Source organism: Callorhinchus milii, unplaced genomic scaffold, assembly GCF_018977255.1.
Source record: "Callorhinchus milii isolate IMCB2004 unplaced genomic scaffold, IMCB_Cmil_1.0 Scaffold20, whole genome shotgun sequence".
NCBI lineage: Eukaryota > Metazoa > Chordata > Chondrichthyes > Chimaeriformes > Callorhinchidae > Callorhinchus > Callorhinchus milii.
In genome coordinates this window covers 6,243,159-6,268,210 of record NW_024704761.1, presented here as the reverse complement: position 1 = coordinate 6,268,210, position 25,052 = coordinate 6,243,159, and the positions used below count along the sequence as shown (strand labels likewise).

Below are 25,052 nucleotides of genomic sequence, written 5' to 3'. Positions count from 1 at the left end.
GTATGCAGGATCTCTGGAATTTCCATGTGTAGGTGGAATGCATGGAATTCTCAGTTTGGTTGGGATACTCTTTAAGTATGGTGATGGGTTTCCGCATTCATCAACCACACAGCTGCCAAAAAGAAACAGAATTATTTGAAATAGATTTCAATTCCCCCGTTTTTATGTCAGAAGTGACTGCCACTATCTAAATCAATACCACAAATGCTATTTTGTATTACAAGGCTGAGGGAAATTAAGTTTTCAAGTGAATTATTTGCTTCATACATAAGCTGTATTAAACTAGCACAGTCAAACGGATGGCAAGGTAGCTTTCAGGTCTTACGTTTACAAAGAAATTGAACCTGAACATTCAACTCAGCAAAGGAAATAAATATCTTTGATATCCTCCTTTTATCCCCTGTGTGAATCTCTATAGCTATGTAGTCCTGTTCATCTTTTCTGCCATAATCCATTTACTGTGGGTTCTGTTTCTAAAGCATCTCAAATCCTGGGGATCAGTGGCAAGTGGATTGCCGTTGTACAGTACGATACCGATCTGAAATTGATAAATAGGAACACAGCCACTTGCAAATAGTTACATTTGGAATATGTAGAGGCTGCTTTGTTATTCTAATAATAATAATTACATTTGATATGGCACCTTATTGTGTCTTTGAAATATCTCAAAATGCTTCACAGAATATACTGTAATATTTTGTGGGCAAAATGCGGCAGCCAATCACACACAGCAGAGTCCCACAAACAGTCGTGGATCGAATGACCAAATTATTATTGTTTTAATTGTGTTTTTCCATGTATCAACTGATTTGGTGGGTTGAGTGTCACAAGAAGCTGAGAGGTAAGTTCTCCAGTGCAAGTGATAACAATTAAAAAATGTTCCTGTACCGTCAAAGGCCATATAGCATCGCAAGTAGAAAACTTTGGAATTGAAAGGATTAGTTGAGGTACAGATCAGCCATGATCTAATTAAATGGTGAAAGAGGCTCGAAGGGCTGAACGGCCTCCTCCTGTTCTTATGACGCTATGTTCCTAAACATCTTTCAAGAGGCTATAAAACAGGGAAATCATTCGCTGAAAATGTTCAAGACTATTATTACTTTATTAAGTTTACATCTTTGCGTTTTTTTTAGTACTTTCGGAGCAGAGTCATTTTTTTTGTGCAACGACGAAAAGACTTAGCGGTTTCAGGTCCTGGGAAATGGAATGCAATCCAAGTTCAGGCTAGCAGTGTCATCTCCAAACATTTCCTCCCATCAGTTGCAGCTGTTCGATGCAGGGTTGCACTCCATCAATCCTGCATAAGATTGTGCCTGAGTCCCCGTAACAGAGGATCCAGCTACCATGAAGTNTGTGAAGTTTGCCACTTGCGCTTTCTGTGTCAGATTGGGAATGTAAGGGCAGTTTTCTACTGATAGCATCTGGGTTGAAAGCACTCATTTCCGCACAAGGTCCTTACTGTCAGCGAATGAAGGAAATTCTCATTCCAGTATCTTGGGACAGATTCTGCGGCTTCACTTGACTGTTTTGTGATGTGACCTGGGATGTCGCGAAAGGTAATTATGCGATGCAAATGTAATTTGTTGTTGTTGTTGTGTTTTTAGATATGGGCAACTTTGAGAGTGGAGACAAGTACCAGAGCGTCTCGCAGGGAAACGCTGCAGTTATCAGGGCTCCCAGAATTGGCAGCTTCCCCCAGCCCCAGGTTACGTGGTTCAGAGAAGGACGGAAAATCTCACCCAGCAGTCGCATGTAAGTACAAACAAGGAAGTCTTTACGTTGTCTCTTTTACCCAAAGAGCTACATTTGTACTGCACTATACTGAACCTTTGGTCGGCAGGTTAGTCCAAGGTGGGGGGGGGACATTAAAGCTGAGCCAAATTATGCCCCAAAACCACAGACCGTATACACATATGTCTAGAATAGGAATCTCTGGATACTAATCAGGAGTAAGAACCCTAGCCTTTTTCCCCCTGCTTAACAATGAGGAGCGCAGTTGCCAATTGTACGGTGCCGACTGCTACCAAGGCTGAGATCGGGCAACTTGGTGCAGGCTGGGATTTGAACTCGCACCCTGCCAGCCAGTCTGGTCTCCAGCCTTTGCCCACAGAGCCACGGGGGAGCCCAAAGCCCTGCATTTATATTTATTATTGCTTGAGCAGTGGGTGTTTATGGGTGCTGTATACTGGAGAAGTCTGGTGGTTAAGAGGAAGCTGAATAACATCAGCAGCGATGCAGTGATTAACCCAGCAAGTCTTCAGTGCCAAGTGTATTAATTCAGCTCCCCTCTGCTGAGACAGATAAGTAAGAGGATGTTGATGATAATTTGTTGTAAGGTGTATATCTAAAAAGGTGCTGATGGTGAAACCCACTCTTCAAACCCAACCCGATTACTGGAGTAATGGCATAAACAACAAACACTTCACATCCCGCTCTCCCCACCCACTCTCCCCCACCTCCCCCTCGCACACAGGAAGGAAGAGTGAGGAATTCGCATCCAAAGATCAATGCAAAGTGATGCGCTGACAAGCCAGGATTGATTTATTGTATAGACGAACACTATGTGACAACGCTTGCATTCCTTCCACTTGCAACGGGAAAGGATGCATTGATTGAGGTGAATAAAGTGCCCGCTGTGGGAGCAACTAAACAAACGTGAAACCTCAGCCCCTTTAAAAGGATAGAGTGGGGTTTGCCAAATACATAATAGTATTCTTGCAGTTGTTATAGTGCCTTACCATGTCAACATTTCAGAATGCTGCTAAATTACTGTGGCGAGTGCATATTTGGAGGCGAACTAGGCAGGCAATTTGCAGGACCACAAATAGCCAACAACCAACAACATTACATTTGTATAGCGCCTTTCACGTTGGGAGGACGTCCCAAGCCAGGGGGTAAATGGCCAATTTAACTTGTTGCCAAGACACTGGGAGAAACTCCATTCTCCTGAAATAGTATCAAGGAATCTTTAATGTCCATCCGAATAGGCGGACTGAACCTCAGTTTGACATCTCACCTGCAGAACGGTACCTCCGACAACGCAGCACTCTCCTGAGCATTGCACTGGAGTGTCAGTCTAGATTGTTAAGGTTAAAGTCATGATTTAGGGCTTGAACCCACAACGTTCTCATCCAGAGGAGAGAGACTTACCAGTTCACAGCACTCTCCCCTCTGAGGAGAGTAATGATCATTCACGGGGTCGGGAACCTGCACTGGTAAACTTTACTTGCCAGTGGAGTGATGCAGGGGGATACCAAGAGACGATAGACATTGTTCCTGAGAGCAGAATTGGGCCGTGAGTGTGCGCGAGTTTGCCAGCAAGAAGGCAGCAATACAGGCAGAGGGAGAGGGAAGATGAAACAGATTCACAAATCCCGAAAGATGTTTAGAATTACGAGCGGAGGAAACGTTGGGAATGGAGAGAGTCTGAGTTCAGTATTTATTAATCCAATTAGAAGCACCCCAACTGGCAGAGCAAGAGTTTCACAAAAACTATCGGATATTTGTTAAAGTACCTGTAAGGATTGCGCTAAATGCTCATGACCCTTTACAGTGTCATCGTTCAGCATTAATATTCACCTGGGAAAACTGCATTAATTCCCATTCAAGCCGTTTCTGTGTATAGACTTTGTTGTGTGTGATATGCTGGAAGAAGGCCTTTTTAATAAAGACAGATGGATTCGAGTCAGAATTCATTTTCATGCGGTTAAATGGAGATTGCTAAGCTTTATCAGCGGTGCTCTGTATATTTGGAGATGAGGTGTAATATGACAAAAAAGGATAATGGGCTGCTCTTTACACTAAAATTATCAGGCTGCTGCAGACATCTGCCTTTGTTAAGCTGGAATTTTACTATGAAAGGAATGAGACGTGCACCACTGTCACAAGTGTCAGAACTGCATTCAGGCCAAATTATCCAATATTTTGCTCAGCGCTTGAGTGCTTTATTTAGCTTCAGAGCATTCGTCAAAGTACGTGCTGACCAGAATGTGAAGGCACAAATACGTGTATGTGTGTGTGTGTGTGTACCTGGGTGGCTATCAGGGTGAAGAGCGAAACACTTTTCCAATTTGCACTTAGTAACAATATGAAGAGCTATCCAGTCAGGTGTGATTCCTGAATGCGGTGAATCTCTAAACATCAGAGAATGCCTTTTATAGCACCGCAGAAAAGTTGCTTTCTCTCAATCTCTTGCAATTTTCTGCCTGAGTTGTTAGTTTTCTGACACTTTGTCATTTCAACTTATGATCGACTTTTATTACTCGAGCTCCTTGAGTGGGTAAAGGCACCACTTTGATGTAGAAATAAACCATATAGACCACAAGGTCACGGGATTAAAAAAAAGGAAAGAGCTGGTGTAAGCTAAAAACAGCCTTGATGAACTAAATGCTTGAACGTGTTCATTTATTTCTAAGGATGAAAGGGGAAATAATATAGCACTGAATGTCGAGAGTCTTTGCAAAAGAAGGAGAGTCTTTGTTAAAAGAGGTAGAAATATTGGAATAAAAGTATAACCAAACTGAAGAATAAAACTGACATGAATGATAATAATTCTTGCCTTAATTATTACATTTGAATATTCCAATAAGAATAAATACAGCAATGGGGTCTAATGTCATGAAGCTGATGAGGCGTAAAGTGTAGGTTGTCATTGTGTTGAATTCGAATTAGTTTACTTTAACAAATAGATGATTTGAACTTCTAAAATAATCAGGTGATGATATTAAAGCAATCATTATGCAAACTACACTGCTCCAAAGAACCTGGTTCTACTGATTTTAAATGGCCAATTAAAGGTTATTTAATTGAAGTTTTTAGAGGTAATTATTCCTCAGGTAATTAAGTCTGCTAGCTTCCCACATTTATTTTCAATCTAAATAAAGAGCTTTAATCTAGCTGTTTTGAGGTTACAGGGCGAGTCTTTCATATTGTAATCTGCCCCCTCCCCTTGTGTAAAATGTTATCGGGAGTCAGTTAGTTGTATGTCGTTGATCAACAGTTTGATGAAATGCAGTCAATTTAAACTCAAATATTGTGCAACACAGTGAACTAATAAATTGGTCACTCGATCCACGTCTGTTTGTAGGACATTGCTGTTCGCAATTGGCTGGTGCCTTCTGCCGATAAAATAAACAGTCAATTCACTTTACTGTATATTCTGTGAAGCGCTTTGAGACGTCTCGAAGAAGTGATAAGGCGCTGTATCAAATGCAAGGATTATTTAGGCATCCATTACATTTTCAAATCGGTAACAAGCAAACACTGACAGGCTCAGTGTAGCCTAACACCAGTCAATGTGCTATCTACAAAGAGGTGAGGGAGTGGGAGCTCTTCTGTTTATTGAGATTAACACATGTTATTCCAGCACAGAATTCCAATGTGTCCCACCACTCCCGCTCATTCCGCCTCAGCTGTATGCAACTCTCAAAATAAAATCTTAACCTTTAATAAGGTTATTTAAAAAGAATGCCCCTTCCACGCGATTTCCACCCTCTTTTCTCTCCGGTGATTGCGATCTCCATGAGAAGCCGAAAAATCTTCCAACCAAGCGAACAGTTTTCAAAGTGATGCAAAGCTATCGCAGGATCATTCTCAGGATTTTCAATTCGAAGGAGAAAATACAGTTGGAAATGTTCATTCCTTACGAAGCCTACCCTGGGCTGCTATCTCTGAGGGTTGCTAGACCTATTGGTACCAGAGGAAGAATGTTTCATTGGCTCGCGGTATTATTTGTATAAAGAACATTCATTATCGTGTTGAAAGACACACGGGCCCATTGCATTTTTCTGCAGGCCTTTCAATTTTCTTTCTCTTTGCCCCAACAGAGCTATTACGATGGAAAACACGCTTGTCATCCTGTCAACTGTGGCCCCAGACACAGGGAGGTACTACGTGCAGGCAGTAAACGACAAGAACGGGGAAAACAAAACCAGTCAGCCCATTACTCTGACCGTGGAAAGTAAGTGAGACACAGGGTGAAATGAAGTTATGAATTTAGAGAGCGTGCCATCAGTAAGCAACAGCAAATCAAAGTAGTCCACACACAAAGCACAACATCCACACCACAGCGGTATTAAAGTCATAGTCCACTACACAGAGCCTCACGTCAAGTATGGGTCAAGGGGCATGCAATAAAACAACATGACCTCAGGCCAGTTCAGTTTCAATACTCTACATGCTGTAAAAACGCCAATACCTGTTAGTTTTAATAGGAATGGGCACAAGGATTTTGTTACTGAAAGGCCGCAGAAGGGATCAATCATTCAACAGGTGGTTCTGTGTTCATCATTTCTCAACCAGGGTGTAATACCTGTGTGTTCTCACCTGCATCACGTCATCTGATAGTATTTCTCTGTTGTGAAAGAGCAGGAAGCAAGTGCCACTCACTGAAAAACATACAGATATTTTACCGAGTAATAATGAATCTTTCAGGATTTGGGCTTCAACTTTAATATAATATCAAGGTTACTGCTGTGAGCCCTTAATCATTTTGCATATATTATATCTGCATAAAATACTTAATCAGCTTTTTTTAAAATTTCATAATGTTGAGGTCAGAGAAGATTAGGTTTCATACATATGAAGCAGCATCACTTCCAATTATGTTCCAATGACACCGTTAATCTGATCATTTCCACAAAGTTTGGAATTGACCCAATGCTCTTTAAGAGCTTGCCGTCTTAGTAATGCAGTGCCTTGCTTCGCACAGGTTTGGCTTTCAACACACGACAAAGTCCTAGTGCAGTTCATTCTGCTTGTGCCATGAATCAATAAGCAATGTAACAAGGCATTTCACAGTTCCTAGTTAGGAATGTTAATGATGGTCAATTGGTCGGTTCCTCTCCTGTAACTGGTAAGGCAATTGGTTCATCCCTCAAGAAGACTCTAATAGAAATATGCAATTACAGAAAAGAGCCCAGGGCTGTACTCCCAGAGGTGTCCAGTTAGACGCAGCTCGACAACTTCTATTTTGTAAGGGTATTGAGGTGCAATTGCCCCTGTCTCTGATATTGTCACATAGCATTTATTTACTCTGAGCATCCTTTCTCCTGACAAACATTCCTAAAGCAGCCCCAAGCCCACACTATTGATTGGTTAATTTCGAACAGGATGAAACTGACCTAAAATTGACAATTCGATCATTACAAGAAAAGATGTGAAATCCATGGCTCCGTACACTGGGTAGGTGAGCTTCCTTTTGTTAGCTATTATTGCGGCTGTTCAGAGGCTACAATTAGAAGCCGGGCTGGTTGAGAGTCAAAAATCCGCTTTGGTTTGAGATTCGGAATTGAGGGAGATGTCATTATAAACACCAAATTGGTGCAAGTCAGTAGCAAGGAAATTGTGACGTCACGAGGCAATGCTAACGTGAGGGGTTTCATTTGTAAAACTATCCACTTGGTGATGGGTTTCCGCGTGTGTTCGACTCCCGACTCACCAAAAAAAAAGACCTATGAGCTTCCTCAATCTAAACATGTTTCTGTTTTAATATTTATTTTGCATCTTCCTGTAACGGCTCATGTGTTGTTGGTCGGACAGAAGGTTTTATGGCTTTTAAAACTTTGATCCCACCATCTCTCTCATATTGGAGAAACATCTTGCTTACATCTGTTAGCACAAAGAGCTGATTCGCGGTGGAGGCACTGAATTGGTGAAGCTGTACCAGGAAATATGGAAGTCAGATTGAGAACAGCAAGATTTGGAGGTCGGAGGGGGTGAGGGGGGAGAATGTACATCACCACTTGACTCATTTTTCTACTGTTCACACTTTTCTTGTCCTTTGGCCACAATTATGCGAAAGAAGCAGACGTTAGAATAGACGAATTTGGCTTGTGTGTTACACCTGGAAATAAACAAGAAAAGCTATGATCCAGTGCAGTAAAGCTGCATTGTAAAGCAGCACAGTAAAGCTGCAGTAAAGCTGCTTTTAATTGTTCATCAATACAATGTTGCTGTACTGTGTGCGGAGACACCTCTTGACCGTGACTCTACAGTGTTGCGTTGGCTTCTTAACCTGTCAGGTTGATTGCTGTTCAGGGACTGTGACATTTACTTTGCTCTTTGGTTTATTAATCTCAAAGCAAACAATGGTATTAAAAGTTCGAGCCCGTCCCCCTGGCCTTCAGACTGTCGAGAAGGTTATGAATTTTAAAGAGCTGTGAGCTGGCCTGCAGATTTCAGATGATCCTGTCAGCCTCCAGCAGGAATTTAATTTGCAGTAAATCTCCGCTGACATCCACTGACTTAACAGTTTAGTATTTAAAATTTGTTCTGACAAAGCTCTGACAGGCAAAGTTCACCTCATCTAAAGATATCATATGTTCCTTGTTGTTTCGTATTTAATATCCGTGATGCATAGTGGAACTCCACATTAGATTCAAGCTACTGGGCCAGGGTTTAAGTTCTCTCATTAAACGCACGTTATATACAGTTGCAAGTGTTTCAGGAGCCTGAATTCAGCCTGAAATGTCTAAGATAGACAAGGAGTTAGTGGTGAGAGATAGTTTGTCGAAGGTGCTTTTCGTTCTTTCACTACCAACCATTTGATATATTGAGTTTGGGAGGCGGGTGGGGAACAGAAACGAAAAAAGATTTTAGTTACATTGGAGAGTTTCAGTCCAGCTAAATTCCCGAACCTGCTCCAAAATCTCTGTTCAGAATTTGAACCTGTTGCGATGCGTTTGCGTTTGTTGAAAAAAAAGTCATGTCTGCTTCGCTTTATTACAGCAACAACTTGCATTTATATTGTGCCCTTCATGCCAGGTAGCTTCCTAGAGCGCTTAACAATGGCGGAGTCTGTATTGTTAGTATTTTTCACATCACAGGCACCCAGCGACAGAATTCCATTTAGAGCTACTGGCGCTCCGGGGGTTAACACTGCTCAATCTTGGCATTCGTCTGATGTTCCCCTAAACCACTGAAGTTTCACTCCTGTGGTTTACGATGTAAACAGAATCACTCGACTGAATTACTGTCTTGTATCTCACCACCAAACATCTGTTACCTCAGATTTCGCTCACGCTGAGGTCTTCATCTCAACTGGGTTGGGCGGAGACGATGCCAAGTAACACTGAGACACTCCCACAGATGGTGAGGTGAGAACCAAAGAGTTGGTCAACTCATTGCCATTCTCACCCACTCAACGCCTTGGGACGTCCTCCTGATGTGAAAGGCACGAAACAAATGTCATTTTTGATTGATTGATTGATTGAACTCCTTGTTATCGCAACTAGGATCAGAGGTTGAAGCTCAAGTGCTGATCTCCTGACTCTCGGCTGGCACAAAAGGGGAAAATAACTCCTAAAAACAAATTAGACATATTTCAAGGATTTAAAACACGAGTGACGAGCTAACTAATTTGGGGGGGAAAAACATATCGTTCAGTGAAACCCTATTCAATCATTTCTGCCTCCATAATAAGTGTTTTGCCAATATTCAATCAATTCACTTTACAGTATATCCTGTGAAGCGCTTTGAGATGTCTCTAAGACGTGATGAGGCGCTATATCAAATGCAAGGATTATTATAACCTAGTATCACACGAGTAACTCTCAGAACTTTGTGACAATGATGTGGCATTAAAAAAAGGAAATGTATCAGTAACTCACACAAATCATTGCTGTATTTATGTTGATAACTTCTTCTAAAATAATAACAATCTTTGATTTTGATAAGACTTTATTGAATTAGAAAATGAGAGGGCTCCAACAGAGTAATATAGTTGAGACTTCAATGCTTTATACAACATCTTTGTGGAGTCCTGTAGCTCAGTGGTTAGAGCACTCGCTTTGCAAGTGAGAGACCTGAGTTCAATTCCAGGCAGAGGGCGAAACCTTGGGTAAGTTTCCTTACTCCACACACCTAATAATAATCCCTCCAAAAAAAAAACAATAATTAAATTGGTCATTTTCAATCTACGACTATTTGTGGGACATTGCTGTGCGCAATTGGCTGCCGCGTTCGCCCACAAATATACAGTCAATTCACTTTACAGTGTGTTCTGTGAAGCGCTTTGGGACGTCCTCCCGACGTGAAAAGCGCTATATCAAATGCAAGGATTATTATTATTATTATTATTATTATTATCTTGCCCATTGTAGAAGGAAAACAGGAAAAGGGAAAAAGATGTATTGGGAACTAAACTAGAGCAAACCCAGTTCTGTCCCCTTTTCATTGAGCCATTATCAAACCGCTTTGAGTTCAGTAAAATGTTGACTCCCTGGTTAGCCTAATGAAGTGAGTTAATCTTCCTGCAATGTGACATCTTTGGCCTTTAGATTTCTGTGCACTGATTTTGGTAACTTCTCCCTTGAAAGCAATTAATTGTGTTTCCCTCCTCCTTCTCCCTCCCCACCCCCTCCTTTTACCGTCTGAACCAGCCCACTCCATCTAACAGTGAGAAGTAACCCGAGACTCATTAGCCGAATCGCTTCCTCGTTCACCGCTCATTAGCAACCGAACCTAAAATAGAAGTCGTGAGGAAGGCTAATGTCAGAGGAGAAGTGGATGGACATCTCTGCTCTCCTGACAGTGCGCAGAGGACAGAGAGCAGCCTAGGGGAGTTGGCCTGAGTAATGTGAGCTGTCTCCACTCAATACCTCGGGGCAGCATGCCTCCTCCCCAGAGGGGGAGAGAGCAAGAGAAATTATTTTTTTCTTGATTGATTGATTTAAAGAGGTTCCCTGTTCAGTGTCTAAACCGCTTTGTAAGTTTTAATCTTCCTGCTTCTTACTGCGGCATTTAAAATGGACAGACGTTCACATGGGAACGCCTGAGAATACTGACCTGGAAGGACTGAACCCTTTATAGTCCACAAGACAGAAATGGAGAGTGAAGCTTCAAGAGAAAGATGCAATAATTCTTGTGCATTTATGATGCCCAGAGAGCAGGTCGACTGTTGAAATGAGTATGAAAGTGCAAACCATTCTGTAAATTAACAGCAAGCTGAGCTCTCAGTCTTGGCTAGCCCAATGCAAGGTGCCACTAAGCCCAGTAGGAGTGAGGGATTTAAAAGATAAGCCACATCGCTCTCCCTCACTCCCAGCAAGCAGTTATAGTGAACATAGGGGCACATTACCTGTTTGTCTGTTTGTTTAGCAGAGAGAAAACAGTTGTTTTCAACTATCAGTTGTTAGAAACTGAAACATAAAAGATCGGAATTCACCAAATTGGTGCTAGAATTTTTTTTAATTTCATTTAATTGCCTGTGTTTCAAATTTCACTAATTCCTATGGGCGCGGGGAGAGGGGAGGAAAAAAGGACGCACTTTTCAAAACTTTTAAAGCTTGCCATATTTTGAGAGTTTCCCCCAATAATCAAGTAACAGGGATCATAGCCTGAAATGTTTGCTGGGGCTTTGAGTCAGATAAAAAAGGTCAGCATCAGAAATGACACCTTCCATTTGAAATAATAATCCTTAATTTTAAAGATTATTATTTCAAAATCTTTTTAATTTCCTTTAAAATGACTTTGCTAATTCTCAGAATGTATTGCTTTACTTGTGTTTGGTTCAAGACTGCATGGAATAAACTAACTGGGAAAGGGCATGCACTTGGGATTTTAATGTTTCAAGTCGTTTAATGGAGTCAAAATATTTTAACCTCATAACTATGTGCCTAACCCACAAACAATCAATTCTTTTTCAGTGGTTAATCCCCTGCTGCTTGTGAAAAATTAGGAGGAAATCTATTAAGACCCATAAGAGAAGTAATTTAACTCAAAATAATTTATATTTCCCTGAATGAAATGAGCAGATTAATGATATCCTACAATATCATGATGGATGTTTTGTCAAATTTCTACAGTGACAAGTCTTGCAACCAAGGATTGAAGGATAATTGATCACCCTTCCCTTTCTTGAATTGATCCTTAAATTATTCCTCAAGTTCATCCGGAATCAATGATATTCACAATTTATTGTTCGGGATTCTATTGGATTCTTGTTATATTCGCCCACAAATATACGGTCAATTCACTTTACAGCATAATCTGTGAAGCGCTTTGAGACGTCTAGAAGACGTGAAGAGCGCTATATCAAATGCAAGGATTATTATTATTTTTTATTATTATTATTATATGCCCTTGGTCAGGATAGACTACAAACAGCCCATTTGTGCGTGAAGCCTGATTAAAAAAGGAAAAACTGGAGGGAACTACTTTCTGGCTATATCAGAAAATGGCTTCTACAAAGAACTGGGGAGTTTGTGCAGTGAGAAAACTCAGTCATTCTGTCCGTTCTATCCTAATCTTGGCCGAGTCAGCTGATCGCAGGAGATGCTAGGTGGCAGAGGTCCTATAATTGTCCTCTGTGCTCCTGTGTCAGGAAAAGCGATATAGGCCAAATGATTGTATCAGGCTAGCCAATCTAGAAATGACAAAGACAGATTCAGGCTTGGCTGTCACCAAGTTGAAAAGCCTATTGACGCTCACGACAGACCACATCCACCCACCAGGACCATCAGGAAGAGGCAATGACTCATCTTCAATTAGGGAGAAAAAGGCTGCAAAACAGAGACTGGAAGAAAGATTCCCTGAACATTCGCCCGAGTCCAGGTCAGTCCATGTTCGATCGGTCGTGCGTTTTCATTCTTTTCTTGATTGAATATGGCGCAAATCAAGAAATATTCAATGCAGAAAATGTATTTCGTTGGCCGACCGTAAAGAATGTTCCACTACTGGTCTCAGCTCACATGTGGCAGAGGTTCACTTATGGGGGAGTGGCAGCTCTTCATAAGCCACAAAGCTTCCCCCATTCCTTTTGAGGCTAGCCTTCCTTCCAGTCTCCAAAAGGGTTGGGATTGGGTTGAGGAAGCCAATTAATAATAGTCCTTGCATTTGATAAAGCACCTTGTCACGTCTTCGAGACGTCTCAAACCGCTTCACAGAACATACTGTAAATTGGATTGACTGTGTATTTTCTGGGCCAAACTCAATTGTGGTAGAGTGAAACCAAAACAGATGTTTCTAGCCTCAAAAAGGGTTTGAACCAGAGACAGGAATTTTTTTTTCGGCCCCATTTCTCGCTTGTTGAAGATGAGCCATTTCTGCACAGCTCCATCAGTACCTGAAGGATGAGTCAGTATCTGTGGAGTAGAGCCCCAGCCAGGCTCAGTGCCCCAGCAAATTTCAGGAGCTTTGTGATAGGATAGGAGAATATTTACTCCAAAAAAAATTCCACAGCAGCAAAGTCTGCCAGAAAGTTGACTGTATCCCAGTGTCATACATCATATGTGCAAAGTGCCTCCAGGTTACAAATGACCATATGTCTTTGTTTGTTCTGCTGCCTTCATTTGTCGTCCAGCCAACAGAAATTCGCATCTGTGCAGAATTATGTGAGGAAAATGTGGAAGAAACCATGGTGCGTCAGTTGCGTGAAACAAAATCATTGAACACTTAATTCAGATTTATCTGGATTTTGGATAAACCTTAACAAAGGACGCTTCAAAACACTTCAATTTACTAAATCAGAACTTATATCTAAGTTAGCAACTAAAGCACATCTATCAATTCAATCTGATTGGTAACAATTTTATATATCTATATATTATAGATTTGTATTAAATTATTAACCTTTTTCGTTACCAGCATTCCCTCATTCACGATGCCAACCTTCATTTAATAAATAATGCAAAAATCCCCATCTGAAATCTCATGTTGAATGAGTGATTTGTTTGCTGAAATTGTTTTATATTTGCTCAGATTTAATAAACATTATTATCCCGGCTATGTTCACGGTGAAATAATTTTGTTTACTAAATGCAAATGGGGTTTCTTCATGATGACACACAAAGGCTCGGTAGCTCGAATGGCTGCTATTTCTATGATTGTGTTATTCACAATTCAATTGAGGCTGTTGCAGGGTTCATTACCTAAAAGCAGGGCATCCCATTTAAAGATCAAGAGGAGTATGAAGATCACAAGGCAGGTTCAGATGAAGGCGATTTAAACCGTTTCATCCTTACAGAATATCCACACTGCCGTCTTCCCTTCTTGAGTCCAGCCTCCTAGCTTCTTCCACCTTTCCTGATACCCAATTTAAGCTGTTCCTTACCCTCATTACATATAACCTAAAGACTGACCTTAGCAACACAGTCGTCGTAAGGGGCTTCCTGAAAGCAGTCCTACTGCATGCGCAAGGTTTCCCTTGGCAGAGCCTTGCCTTGGTGGAAATTGCAAAAGCGAGTGACACCTTTGTGATCGATGTAGTAAGCAGCAGTGAAGGAATATTTAGTCTTTTTTCTGCCTGGAAACCTGCTCTACCGTCTTCTGAAGGTGCTGATCTTAGCCCATGAGTGCATGTACATCATCCCCATTGCAATCACCTCATCCTGCTACTGAACACCATAACATTTGTGGGTTATATTTGGTTGCAAACCGATTCCAGAATCATTTCTGCTCCAAATTGATATTCATGTGATACTGACATGGGATTATAATGAGTATGTTGTGTAATAACCCCTCCATCTCCACCCCGAACCAGACTTACCATTTTTGGGAGATATCAGGTTTGATTCTCCAATTCCTGAGAAGTGGGCTGACAATGGTAGTGCAGGCTTTTAACGAATTGTTCCCATTATAAACTCACACCAGCCAGGGTCAATTTATCGATAAACAGAGCACAAATAAGCTGTGCTGAAATTTAACGACGAGTGCAGAACCACCCTGAACTATGACCTGTGTAAGAGAGCGTTAAATAGGCGTGACAGTGCTTGGGCAACGGTCAAAAATGATCAGGTACCGCAGGTGTAACTCTTTCTATTAAGTGCGCAAATTTTCCTCCAATATAGCCTCTCACCAACTGACAGACAAGATTACATTTATAATTTATAACAACCCACTTGCAGAACTGCGTCAACAAGGACTGGCCTGTACAGAGAGCTAAAACGTCACTGGCTAAAGTCACACTGAGGGTTTCACTGCCTCTCTGATACTATTTTTCAGAGGATCCAAGGGGAGAGGAGAGATGGCAAGTCTAAAAACCATTCTTACCTCAAAAGCCATCAGCCCATGTCAAAACTGTTCTGGAAGTGAGTGCTCACCACTGAACTCATTCCGTCACTTGCCAAAGCAATTATATCCCTTTACGGGCAAACGCTTTGCATCTCCCCCCCCTCACCCCCACCCTCCCCATCACCACAGAATCAGTGCATTGTGTAAAGGCAGGGGATGTGACAAAACCTAACAAAAATATTGCACCATGGAGTGGATCATAATGTTGTTTTGAGCATATCTGCGTTTGAACAGAATTGCATACACATTTTTTCTGAGTGGGTTTTTCAGCAAACTTGATGCAGTTAAGAAAGAAATCACTCAAATATAATTGCTACTTTCCACTATTGATTTGGTGCTTAATGTATTTCCAAATATAAAGCTGGGTTGATTTTTTTATTAAAAATGCACAACGTGAATGATTCGCTTAAGCTGTCCACAGCGAGACCACTTGTCAGTCCACCTATTATATTGTTCCCGTTTATAAAATTTCCTTTTTAAAAATATTGTCATGGTCGCTTTCTTGTAGCAAAGCATTCCATATACTAAGCAACCCTCTGCATGAAAGCTTTCTCTAAACTGCTTGTAAACTCTCCCAGCGACAATCCTGAGCTTATGTCCCCTTATTACTAATTCACCAACTAACAAAATAATCATTCACCAACTTATCCTACCAAAACTTTTCAGCATGTTGAAGAATTTTATTAGATCCTTTCTTAACCCTATCAGTTCCAGCAAAAACACCTGTCGTTTTACTAAGCCAGTGTACAGGTTCCATACAGGCAAGAGTTGACGTTATGTTCCAGTCTTTCAGTGTTGGTCCAGGGAAAACAAACATTATTAACACGACGGTACATTGCTTCCATGCTGAAGACAGACACTATTTTTGCCTTGAGATCAATAGTATCTTGTCAAATGTAAGTGCAAATAGGTCAATTATGTGGCATCTGACATTGATATGGAGTCAAGTCTGCTTTAACCTCTGTATTCATTAATGGGTTAAAACTAGCGTCAAACCTGAAAAATGCCCACATCTGCCTCCTTTGATACATGCTGATTCACACACCACACTTAGGCCCTGGCAAAAATCAATCGACATTTTAAGCAATTGAACTGCATAGCTGTAGAAATGTAAAGATTGTCAAGAGAACCTTCTATAGACTGTTTTGGAGTAGTTTTCAGTAGAGAAATATCTATAATCCAGAAATCTTATATGGAGAGCCAAAGATGTGATCAATACATTTGATAAAACAGGGTGAAGCCTCAGTATATGATGTTTCTATGGTGGGTACAGAATTGATGTAAGTTTTACCTTTCAAGCAATTGACATCGCCAGAACCTGCTCCTCTCTCTTCAGGAGTGTGTAATGTCTGACTACAGGCAATGTATAGCACCAGAATACAATAAAAATTACATTTGTAAAGCGCCTTTCATATCGGGAGGACATCTTGAAGCCAGAAATCTCTGTTCTACTGGACAGTTTCAATGTCTGTGCGGTCCTGGGGGCAGGAGTTCCTCTGTACGTGCTAACTTTCACTCTCTTGTACCCTTTATTTGTTTCCATTGATTTTCCTCTGACTGTTTCCTCTTTTTTCCTCTCAATTTCTCTCAGCTTATGAAGGTGAAAGAGCATTTGCTGGTAAGGGCCTGTAGCGTGAAACTGTATTACCCTCAATCCTCACTAACCCTTCCCATCACCATATGTCAAGAATCAGGCAGGAACAATTTGGCCTCCTTTATAGCCCCGAAAGATCCTTTTTCAAAATACTGCATACACGTCTCGTACAATATGTACAGGGATGATAAACTTTATCTCTAACTTTAGCTCTGATATTATGAAGCACAATGAGAACACTCTGCACGAGCAGAGATCTCGTATTCCCCTGGGAAGGCTCACAGAACTATAATATTGATGCCAACAATTTCGAAATTTCCCCATCCGCAGCTGAAGGAGGACATTAAATCACAACTGTCCCTAAGAGAAGAAGAACAATAACTAACCTCTTTTAATGCTATTATCATATTTGATGGAATTCAGGTCATTATCCTGTGTTAGACATTCCATTGATAACTCCAGCCTCAGTGGTTTTGGTATCCATTGGCATTGAAATGTAAGTTTGGAAAATGCCCAGGAGTGGGACTAGTTGGTAGCTCTTTCAAAGAGCCGAATGGTCTCCTTCTATGCTGTAAAAATCCTATGATTCTATGAACGCAGCCAGAATCTGAGGTGTAATCCATGCTCCAACTGAACCCAAACTTAATAGCCGAAGACTTTCACACTGTTTTGGCTCCACAAAACAGATTAAAGCAGATTAAAGCCTGGCTAATATGAATGGTCACCTGCAGGGTCAAAATTGTAATATTCAAATAACCAGATTCTCCAGATGCTGACTCAATTTTCTGGTGAATATTATCAAAACAAAATGTTAACAATCTCCAAATCTTTCGCTTCGCAGGAGCTGCTGAGCATGTTCAACATAAACAAGGTTATAATTATTAGTATTATTATAATGAGGGCTGCAATTGCACTGACATTTCTAGTCCACTATGAACTACATTGTTGTTAATATCCATTTGCACAAGAATTCATAGTTGAGTCGAATATTGTATTTTTAACCCGTTAGAGGACAATAATAGTATTTCTACACCAAAAAGCAATGGTGTATGTATTACAATAATATGAGCTTTGAAATCTTCTGCTAGTTTCTCAATTCTTCTTGCAATGCTCGCGGTTTGAAAATATCCAGACAATTGTTTTTCTCTGAGGTTTGCTCAACCAAAGGGGCAGATTTTGAAAGCTGAAATCTAAATCAATTTCGTCCACAAATGGGTTAACTGGTTGGTACTGTTTCCCATCAAGGGATCTTTCAGTCTCCATCTCTTTGTAACCATATTCTTTGATGCCTTTCACTTTGATGCATTCAGTCCTGCAGCACACCTGACTAACTAAATGCAAACTTGAGCCAAGCACAGAATTCCAATCAATTTACCAAATACTTCCTATCCATTTCTAGTGTAGAAGTCATTGCCCAGGTTTAAGATTTTATTCTGAGCTGAGTGCAATATATTCTCAATTTGTTTGTTACAAACCGCACCTCCAGTCTCTTTCTTAAATGTACCTAACACTAGCAGCACACATGACAAGTCTGATCTCTCGAAAATACACAGTGTTCCTATAGTTCTGCACGTACAATTCACCTGTATTAAACTTTCTGCATTGTCCCCTCGAGGAGGGGAAGAGGAAGCAATATTGTGCAACACAACTAATTCAGCACGACTTGTTAATTTCGTGATCATGGGTCATTGGTCATGGATCACATTGGTCTTCCTGGCTCTCTACAGCAACAGGATGAAGAGTGTTAGTGACATGTTGAAGACATTTTTATTTGACGACTTCCCATTTCATGCACACAAAAAAATTGGCAGCATTCATTTGACTTTTCAAAGAATTTACTTTTCCTTTTTTTTGTGGAAAAAAAACAAGGGTGCTTTCAAACAGAACGTGTGCAGCCTCTTTCACAACCAGGTCCTTTAAGGGATGATCTTTTGTCCTTTTGTGTTAAAGATACAGGTGGCCCCGCAGATCCAATAGCTCCAGCTATAATCGTCACGCCAAAGAACACAAGTGCAGTGTCCGGTTTGCCTTACGTTACAATGGAATGTGTGGCCAACGCCAGGTTAGTGGTTCAACGTTGCGTCTTTCTTATTCATGCAAAGGGACAATTGGTAGAATGTGGCTGCAAGATTCCTTCTTGCCAGACATAAACCGATCGTTGCAAACAGAGAACCGATTCGGGATGAAGGAGGGAAAGACGGGTTAAGCAGAGTCGCAAGAATCCCATCATTTTGTTTTACTGCAATTAAAATGTTTTTGAAGCATTTTGAATATATTCCTCCCAAGGCAGCAGCGTCTATGAAAATTGCTCAGCTTTCGTACCGATCCAGGATTAGCTTTCTATTAAAGTGGTTCCCAAAAAAACATCATCAGCTGAACAGCCACTGTCGGCATCGCTGATGAGATTGTTACCTTTAAAGGAAACGATAGATTCCACTTCAATAAGGCGGGGATGCAAGTCTAGAGCTGATGATGTTGGCAGATGCCCAGAAATGTTTTATGATGAAAACAACAGCGCCCGAGGCAAATGCACCAAAGGATTACCGACAGCCTTTCTCATCATCCTTTCAACACCTGTAATGCTGCAGTGCTTCCTCCGAGCTTCAAATGGCAAGGCAAAAGCTGGAGCCTTGAGATGTGCTGGTAGAGAGATGAGTGTGCACATCAAAATTACTCTCTCGCCAGTGATGGGCACCTAGCAGCAACAGTTCTGGAAGCAGTTTGAGAGTTAGGAACAGAATCCAGATTGCAACAGCTCAGTCAGTTGAAGACTCCCTGAAGCTATGGTGCACCACAGGAGCTGGAAGCAAGATTCAGTTTTGCTGGGAAGTGGATCAGACACAAGAAATAATTATTTGCAGTTCCTAGTAAAAGTCCATTCCTATCTCTGAACACGATCTTAACAAAATAACAGTACGATTTTAACAGCGTGGTTTGGAATTGTTGGATTTTTTAAATTACGCTTTTTTTAAAAAAAATTGAAGGCAGTGCAGGCCTCAACTTGAATTATTTTATTCCCCAAAAAATTCTTAAAAGAACAAGAAGATGAGCATGCGGTGGGTAGTAAGATCGAGAACACGTGGTCGTGAGAATCCAAAGCAATCAGTCAAAATAGTTCAAACAAACGTTCATACCATGTTCACCCCATCAATGAGGTACATTCACTCCATTTGCAATCAAATCAGAATTGGTATTACTTGAAAATTGGATGCTTTGATATCCCACAGTTGTCAGATGTCTTATTCCGTTCCTTCTGAACTAAATCGCTCTGTCAGTTTTAGCATTGAATGAATGGATTCTTCAACAGGGGATTGCAAATTGTGAAGTGGTCTTGACTGCCAACCCCACTTCCCACTCTCACTGAGTGAGCCTTGGCAGTTCCTGGCAGGAGTCCGACTTGATTACTCCTGTTCCCTGCCAGGAGTTGGACTTGATCTGAAGTGCACCGAACAAGCAGTGGAGAAGAAAGAAATCAATCGCAATGGTCATGGAACATCTATCCCTTTCTTGACTTTTAAGTCTTGACTTAAGAAAGTTGCAATTAAACTGGAGAAGGGAAGGTAAATGAGAGAAGGAGAGTGTGGCAAATGTGATAACATTGGAGACTTTCATTGTTAGCTTTAATAAATGGAAACGGAGCAAGACAATGGATGAGGTGACATTTCCAAAGGGATGAATTCTCCCTGGTGTAATTCAGGTTTGTAGTATGCCTATCTCTGAGACAAAAGGTTGAGGGTTCAAGTCCCACATTGGGAGTTCATTGTTTGGACTGACACTCCACTGCAGTGCTGGGAGATTGCTGAATTGTCAGAGGCACCATCCTTCTTGGATGAAATGTTAAACTGTCGCATCTGTCTGTTCGGGTGTTAAAGATCCCATGGCACTATTCGAAAAGAGAAGCGAATTTGCAGGACATTGCTCTGCACAAATTGGCATTCATCTGCAAACAGACAGTCACTAGACTTTAGAGATAAAGTCTGTGAAGTGGATTGAGGCATTTCAACGTGATAAGGAGCTATATCAAATATAAGCATTATTATTATTATCAGCCTTTCTAAAATCTGTGTTCCAGAAATGAAAACAATTTATCAAAGCAACTGGGCTTGTACCTTTGGCTGATGCACCAGATCACTGGACACCATACAATTGCACCTCATTCAGTATTCATTCCAAGTATGTTAATGTCTGACTGCACTGTGCTTGTCACGAGGTTTCGATCAGTCTCCCAGGACTTGCAATAATCTTCCAAACACATGAATAAGCAAGGGTTTCAAAACTGTCATGAATTGTTCTCTTGAAATTTGAAATCTAATTTTGTTTAAATTTGTGATTACCATTTTGCAGCTGATGTGTGGTAGGTTATTAATTTTCTATCAGTAATTCCCATGAATATGGAGTTGTGTTTTCCTACAGGGGCTCATGGTTTCAGACTGCCATATCTTAACCCATCAGAATCATTGTCTCCTATTGTCTTTTAACCTCTGAGACCAGCTGTTTTCTTCCAGCCCTGCCAGGGGCAATGAAAGTCTTTTCTCTGTTGTTCTTCTCCTGTCCATCACTTTGAAGGCACTACCACCCTGTTGTAATGTGCCATGCAGTTAGAAAAGAGGGGCATTTTGGATAAGAGTGCAAGCAGTTAATCCATTTTGTAGTATATCCTGTGAAGCTCTTTGAGACATCTCGACAACGTGAAAGGTGGTATATCAAATGCAAGGATCATTATTATTATTATTATTATTATTATATGCACATGCACCTTTTAAGCACAGACTGCGAGCTCCAGTCTCTGAGAATTGGGAATTGCGGTGAAGGTGATGGCTGCCAGAAAACTCACCATCTTTCCACGAAACCATTGCTCTCTGGATGTTTTGTATTGTTGCCCATCAGCACCAATGTCAACAGCAGTTGGGCCATGAAAACCAGAGTCACCCACATCCCAAGAAGAATTTTTTTAAAAATCCAGTGTAAATCTTAATCATGAGCACGTGGCAGAATCTAATAGACTTTCTACTGACGAGAAAATTGCATACATTCAAGTCAAGCGTACATAACATGGAAAGGTGATATGGATTCTGTCACAACTACTATTTGTGGTCGAACTTTCTTGGGGAGACATTCCACCTGTGTCCAGATTTACATTTATCAACAATAGCACTTCAGAGCATTTGAGAATTTCTCAAGTTCTCAAACGATCTTTAATCTCGAGTCTGGTTTGCGACCTGGTAAAACTGCGCAAACGTTTTTAACTTGTTTGTTTAAAACACGTGTGCTATTTATTTATTTTTCTTTTCTTTTCTTCCAGGCCGCTGATTAAACTCAGCATTATTTGGAAGAAGGATGGGGTACCGCTGAGGAGTGGATTTAGCGATTACAACCGGAGACTGACTATCCTAAACCCAAAAGTGAGTGATGCTGGATACTATGAATGTGAAGCCATTCTACGAAGCAGTAGTATTCCTTCAGTCAGTGCGGGGGCCTTCCTGTCTGTGCTGGGTGAGTGCCTGAGAATTTCCCGGTTCTGTAATGAACAGTAACAGAATCACAGTTCGTGAAACATTCTGCAGCTCCAGTCACAGAATATTCCTAAGTCCAGAGTCCCAATTTATTACTAACTGCCTGGTAATAACATTTAAGAGACTTGTTGCCTTCAAGGTAACAAGGCATCTTCTTGTCATCTCTGTTTTTTTATGGCTGCTGTTTCCTCGTCTGCCCAGATTTGTTTCAATAGTTCCCCATTCATTTTCCTAATCTCATCTTGCCATCCCAGTCAGACAGATAGATACAAGTGCTCATGTGGCATAGTTTAAATCAAATCACAGAATAGTTTGGCACAGAAGGAGGCCATTTGACCCCATTGTGCCTGTGCTGGTTCTTGTGAAAGATCTCCATCCAGCAAACCCACCCGTCCACCCGTCCACCATACTCTTCATATCTTTCTTCTTCAGACATTGCTCTAAATTTCTTTTAAAAGCTGTTATGGAATCTGCTTCGTCTGTCACTTTCGATTGGACATTTCTGGGTCCAGATTTACTCTCGCAAAGTAGCATTTCGGAATGTTCTAAATTTGTCGGGTTCTTAAATTGCCTTTTATTTTCGATCCAGTTTTCTAGAAATTCCTTTGAGAAGTAAAGAAGACAGACTAGTTAAAGTTAAAGCTGAATGCAGCAATTTGTTACATTCTGCACGCTCTGAAATGCTACATTGAATAGAATAAATGTAGACCCAGCTGGAATTTCTAACCATCCGTGTCCTAATAATCCTCTGTGTGTAAAAGAAAATTCTCAGACTCCAAAAATATCCATCAAGATCATCTCATTTCTGAACTGGACACTCACTAATGGGTTTCAAGGGAATCCTCGTTCATGAATAGATCTTGAATGCATTTCTGTAAAGGGTTGCGAGTGTAGGTTATTTTATGTGTAAGATATTTTATTCTCAGTTTCGAGACTGTACTCTGTAGCACCACTAACAAGCAGCAGATAGAATTGCACAAGGATTACAAAGGAACAATCTTCTTTGGTGTGATAACATGTATAAGATGAAGCCCATAGATTTTGAGATTGATTAAATCTTCACAATGTTTATCAGGCAATTCTTACAAAAGGACGCGATATTCCGTCGTTAAAACGGCGCCCTTTACCTTCTGTGACTAATTTGAGCAAGAAAGAGAACAGAGGGAGCATTATTGGAAAGAGGACTTGTTCCACTGACAGACATTTCATTGTCATCCTACAGAGCATCCACAGCTCGTTCAGGAACCAGAGCGGCACATTACAGCCGAAATAGAGAAAGTGGTGGAAATTCCATGTCGGGCAAGAGGTAAGCTCACTGCCCTTTGGACTTATTATCAAGATAAATAGGTGACAGGCGGTGCAGTAAATGTCACCCTTTCCTTCCTCTCTGTTCTGATGCCTACATAATATAGATTTCCATTGATTTGAGAAGCTTTGTAAATACCTTGCAATGAGCTAGAATCAATTCCAAAGTTCCCTGGCATATTTCCAGAGTTTAGCACAACATTGTCCCTGGATGTCTGCCCTCAGAGACAGAGCATTTGACAAATAAGACACTTCCTCTCGGGTATTATGTGCTTAGTGGCTCTGCGAGACATCTGTATAAAAATGCAATTATTGCTCAGCAACGTTAACAAATCACTGATTAAGGTTCCAAGTGTTACCAGAGTTGCCCTCTGAAACCCGTGGACTATAATTTGGGCACAAAGATATTTGAGAGTGGTTACATGTACATGCCAATCGCCCCCTAACCATGTACCTCAAGGGGTTATTATTTTACCCTAAGACAAACTCCGTTTTGGATTTAATGCAGTTTTCTATCGCGCCAGGATAATTCCCATCATTGCTGCCGTTCCTCTCAGAGCTCAGGCTCCAAAGTCCTTTGAAAATGGGAAATGCTTGCAATTTGCATGACTTGTAATTGACAAAGGGCAATGCTGATTGATGGAGCATTTAAATGATTTCTGCAATTGCAGGTATTCCATCGCCAACTATACATTGGTACAAAGATGCAGTGCCGGTCACCCAGTTAGAAGTGCCCAGATACAGCCTAATGAATAGCGGCAGCCTGCAAATCAATGGGCTGATCCCGGACGACACGGGCATGTTTCAATGCTTTGCTCGAAACCCAGCTGGCGAGGTGCAGACGTTCACATACCTCGCTGTCACCAGTAAGTGAATTGTCCTTTGGATTGTTGGTCTCGTGAACGATGGTCAAATTTTCAGAACTGAAATAGCAATGAATGGGGAGACAGAATCTCTCAGCTCCTACACCAACAACATCAGCGACTTGCAGTCACGTATCTCCCTTCACACGGGATGTAGTCTCGGATGGCTTACAACAACAACATTACATTAAAAGAGCGCCTTTCACGTCGGGAGGACGTCCCAAGGCATTGGACAGTCAGGGGTCAGGACTCGAGCATGGGGTAAGGGTGGGGTAGGGAGGTAGACTGCGGTCCAGGCTGTCAGACCTTTCTTGCCGGTTCTGCTCAGGAGGGGGAAAGCTACCCTTCACTACCTTATCCCGTTTCATGTAACCAAACAGCAAGGAAGGTTGGAATAACAAGAAAGCATCCTCTGTTCGTCCAATTGCTACCCATTGCTTGCTCCCAAGTACCTTTTTCCAGCTGAGCATTCTAAAACCTCAAAAAAACCCACCCCTCTTTGCTGTTGCTTTGGTCGGTGTTCTGAAATCTCTTACTTCCTCACTTGGTCCTGCACCATTACATTTGCCAAGCCTTGCTTTCAATATGACATGCACTTCATAAACAGAAGCTGTTAACTTCATGAGTGCCTACCTGCATCGTTGCTTCTCGCTGATGAGCTTTGCTTTACCTCTGCCCAGGATGGGGAGGGAAGCACTTGTAAAAATCATTCAAAACCCTTTCATTTTCCTCTACGTTAGGCAGGCAAATGTCGGGAGAATCGGGGTG

At 41.2% G+C, this 25,052-nt stretch overlaps 1 protein-coding gene across 1 annotated transcript in view; it reads left to right on the top strand.

The window, feature by feature from the left end:
- The window catches only part of sdk2b (sidekick cell adhesion molecule 2b), a 292,198-nt gene that overhangs the window by 167,658 nt on the left and 99,488 nt on the right, over nt 1–25,052 (top strand). The window contains exons 4-9 of the mRNA XM_007888572.2: nt 1,605–1,752; nt 5,826–5,959; nt 18,554–18,665; nt 21,906–22,096; nt 23,339–23,422; nt 24,093–24,287. Coding sequence (XP_007886763.1) covers nt 1,605–1,752; nt 5,826–5,959; nt 18,554–18,665; nt 21,906–22,096; nt 23,339–23,422; nt 24,093–24,287 — 864 coding nt within the window. The remainder of the gene's footprint in view (nt 1–1,604; nt 1,753–5,825; nt 5,960–18,553; nt 18,666–21,905; nt 22,097–23,338; nt 23,423–24,092; nt 24,288–25,052) is intronic.